At 39.2% G+C, this 3485-nt stretch overlaps 1 protein-coding gene across 1 annotated transcript in view; it reads right to left on the minus strand.

Moving 5' to 3' along the window:
- slc8a4b (solute carrier family 8 member 4b) overlaps window positions 1-3485 on the minus strand; it is a 71337-nt gene that overhangs the window by 63154 nt on the left and 4698 nt on the right. The window contains exons 6-7 of the mRNA XM_037676654.1: window positions 1955-2065; window positions 1709-1861 (exon numbers count right to left, since the gene is read on the minus strand). Coding sequence (XP_037532582.1) covers window positions 1709-1861; window positions 1955-2065 — 264 coding nt within the window. The remainder of the gene's footprint in view (window positions 1-1708; window positions 1862-1954; window positions 2066-3485) is intronic.

Consider the following 3485-nt stretch of genomic DNA (forward strand, 5'->3'; position numbering starts at 1 on the left):
TATAGACCAAGGTTTTTACAGAGAACATCTTGAAAAATATGAAGAACAATATACAGATTTCCATTTATTAATGACACTTCTGCATTCATCTTATTTGGAGGAACTAGAACCACAAACACTGTTGTCTGCCATTGTAAAATAATATTCCCTGATGCTCCTCCCCAATGCGTAAGATGTGTCAAAAGTGGACCAATAACAAGCAAGCATTCAAGATGGACGTTTTCCAGAACAAATTGGAACATTTTTCATCGGTGCTGTCAAAATCATCATAGTCATTGATTAACTTCTGACACTATCCATTCACAAAAACATAAAACATCCTTCGGGGCCCCTGAAATGCCGGGGCCCCGGGCTGCAGCCCCTGTAAGCCCCTGCTAATATCCGGCCCAGGCTACAAGCTAACTACGGCCAGCTTGCCGTACTCGTATTCAGACGCATGCGCAAAACTCTGTGTTCTGTCGAAAGTTGTTGTTTTTTTTGTCGAAAGTTCGTTGCGTCAGCTTTAGAGAGTGCATTTGAAAGGAAAAAAGGGGTTAAACCTGCTCTCTGATCAGTGAAAAGAACGCCGTGCTGTGTGATTTTACTGCGAGACCCTTTGGTCAAAGCCACAGAGGAAACTGGTCGCCATTTTGTGTCAGCTCTCATTAAAGTGGAAGGAGACACACACTTGGAGGGTGAAGTGTTTTCACTGCAACATGCTGCTCTGCTGCTGTTCATTTCTTAAGTGAGAATACTGGAAACTGTTAAGAGTTTACAACATGTTCTTTTGATTAAAACATATGGCTAAAGCTACATTTGATATATTTTGCACTTTTTTGAACTACAAGAAAGAAGCCTAATACTTGACTTGTTTATTATTTAAAAACTCTCTGGACCTAGTAGTGGAATTTTCTTAATTGAGATTATTTTGTGGTGTAGCAGTTTTCAAAATAAATGATGGCAAAAGGACACTATGCTTTTTTTTTCATTCCTGTTGAACGTTTTATACTAAAATCATATCGTGATATATATCGTTATCGCCACCCATCATAATACATATCGTGATATGAATTTTATGTAATATCGCACATCCCTAACTTGAACTTGAACGTTGAGGTGGCACCAAGGTATATGGAAAACTACCAAGTCCATGCAGGACTGTTCCAGATCGAATTAGTGCGAAATGAGTTGTGCTGGGACTGGACAATGAAGATAATTTATCTAAAATTTTGAAATGTCTTTGTATCCCTTGGAGTCTACTTCTTGCATTGTGAATTCTAAATAGTGATCTCGCAACATGGTGACATTTATATGTAAAGTCAAGATTATGCAGACACCGCCCTTCTAACAGATGCTCCCTGCAGGGGGATCTCTCATTCAGACAGAACCGCCTATGCGGAGATTTGAGCCAACATTAACACCGAGATCAATGATCTGTTGCAAAGGGATGGTGTTTTCCTGGAGCTGCAGGCTCAGCCTAAAGATAAAAATCGAGAGGAAGGTTTTTTTCTTTGTTGTTTCCCAGCTTTCCTCCAGTCATCATCTCTTTCACAGGAGCATCCAATTAGAAAAGAAAACAAGACTTCTCAAATCCCCCTGAAGGTGAGAATGGGAAAAATCCATTCAAGTCTAAAGTTTCGAGAAATGTGATTGTTTTCCTGCGGTGTCTTTTTATTTCCCCGTGTCGCCCCCACAAACACCATTTCATCAATTCCCAAAACCAACGCACCTTGACGGTGACTCCGGGGTCTCCTCCATGTCTGGCAACGGTCAAATTCAGAGAGCCGCAGTTTTCAAAGCACTGGTACAAAGAGGGTTCGAACTCCAACCTGATGGTGTGAGGGTCGTCTTCCTGAGCCTGAGTCTCATGGCTGCTCACCACCTAGAACGTTAAAGCAGCACGCGCTCGAGTTGTCGCCTTAACTGCTTTAAATGCCAGGGCAGAAGCTGACAGCGGAGTAAAGGAGCACCTCACCTTGCGGGCCTGGTCAGCGGCGTGCTTTTTTAAGATGTTGCCGGCTCCGATCATCATCCTGGTCGCCTGGATACGGTAAAACGCTCTGCTCTTTTGCTGCTGCATCAAGACCTGAATATATACATTAGAAAAAAATAGGATTAAATGGATTCACGACATCACATTCACTTCTATCACGCATAAATGGAACCGCTGAAATTAATTTGCTGAAGTTTTTCTGTCTGCAAAAAACACTGAACTTTTGTTTCTAGCTCGTAGATTCAAACCTAATGATGCTTATCAATCTGATAGCAATGATTTTAGTGAAACTGCATGGCTGAACAGTAATCCTAACGATCCACCGAATTGAAAATGAACAAATTGGCTATTGCAGCAGTGAAAATCGTTAAAGGAATTGTGGTTGCTTTGCTGGGACTTTATATAAATCTAAGCGAGGAGTACAGCAGCAGCAGCTTGGTCAGCTTCATTTCCCCTTATAAATATATATTTTTATGTTTGAGAAGTAATTATAGCCACAAGATCTTCACCCAAGTCCAATTAAGTGTGCAGGTCAAGTGGGAGGCTACGTAACGCAATTTAATTTAACTGGAAGTTAAATTTAGATTAAAGCATTAACTAGAAAATACTCACTGAATATAAATTCCATGAGTTTTATGAGCTGGTTACAAAACAAGTAAAATATAAGTCACTTGGTAAAAAAGCTAAGTTCTGGTTGCGATGAGTGAAATGTTTGAGTGAACACGATGTTATTTTATTTTTTCTACATTAGTTTTGCATGAGGCAATTGTGTTTTGATCTTTTCTAACCAAACTTACTGTTTGATCTATGCAAAATCCATGCTTCTGCTAAACTGAGTCCCCTAGATGTTCTCTTATCTCATCAGAAAAAGAAACAATGCATTTGTTTTAGGAATAACTCATTTTTACTTTCTGTAACCACTGCTTTGAGATACGACCAAGGAAAGAGTTATAACTTTTTATCAGCACAGGATACATTCAGCTGCTTCACTGCAAACAGTTAGCATAGCAACATAAACATAAATTGATTTTTTTTTTAATCAAAAAAGTGAACGCTTGTTTCAAGTAAAAGCGATAAAACAAATATTTTTAAATTCACTCAAATTGCTTTTAAAACAGACTTTTTTGTTTGACGTCTTTTCTATGGTAACAACTGCTCTTGAATGTTCCCTGCCCACAAAAAGATGATAGCACAACACCAAGTAATCATCAACATAATTGTGAGTAGCCGTTTGCTTGACTGAATAGCGATTAGCTTGACTTCACGTAGCTGTTTGCTAGAGAGTAGTTATTAGCTTGACTCTTTATTAGTTTGATTGTGAAAAGCAGTTCAATTGACTCTTGAGTAGCTGTTAGCATCACAATGAGTAGTTATTACCTTCATGCTGAATAACTGTTAACTTGATGATGAGTAGTTGTTAGCTTGACTATGAGCATGTGTTAGCTTGACTCTGAACAGGTGTTAGCTTGACTCTGAACAGGTGTTAGCTTGACTATGAACGGGTTTTAGCTTG

The sequence above is a fragment of the Nematolebias whitei genome, chromosome 1 (genome assembly GCF_014905685.2).
Source record: "Nematolebias whitei isolate Nwh7 chromosome 1, NemWhi1, whole genome shotgun sequence".
Classification (NCBI taxonomy): domain Eukaryota; kingdom Metazoa; phylum Chordata; class Actinopteri; order Cyprinodontiformes; family Rivulidae; genus Nematolebias; species Nematolebias whitei.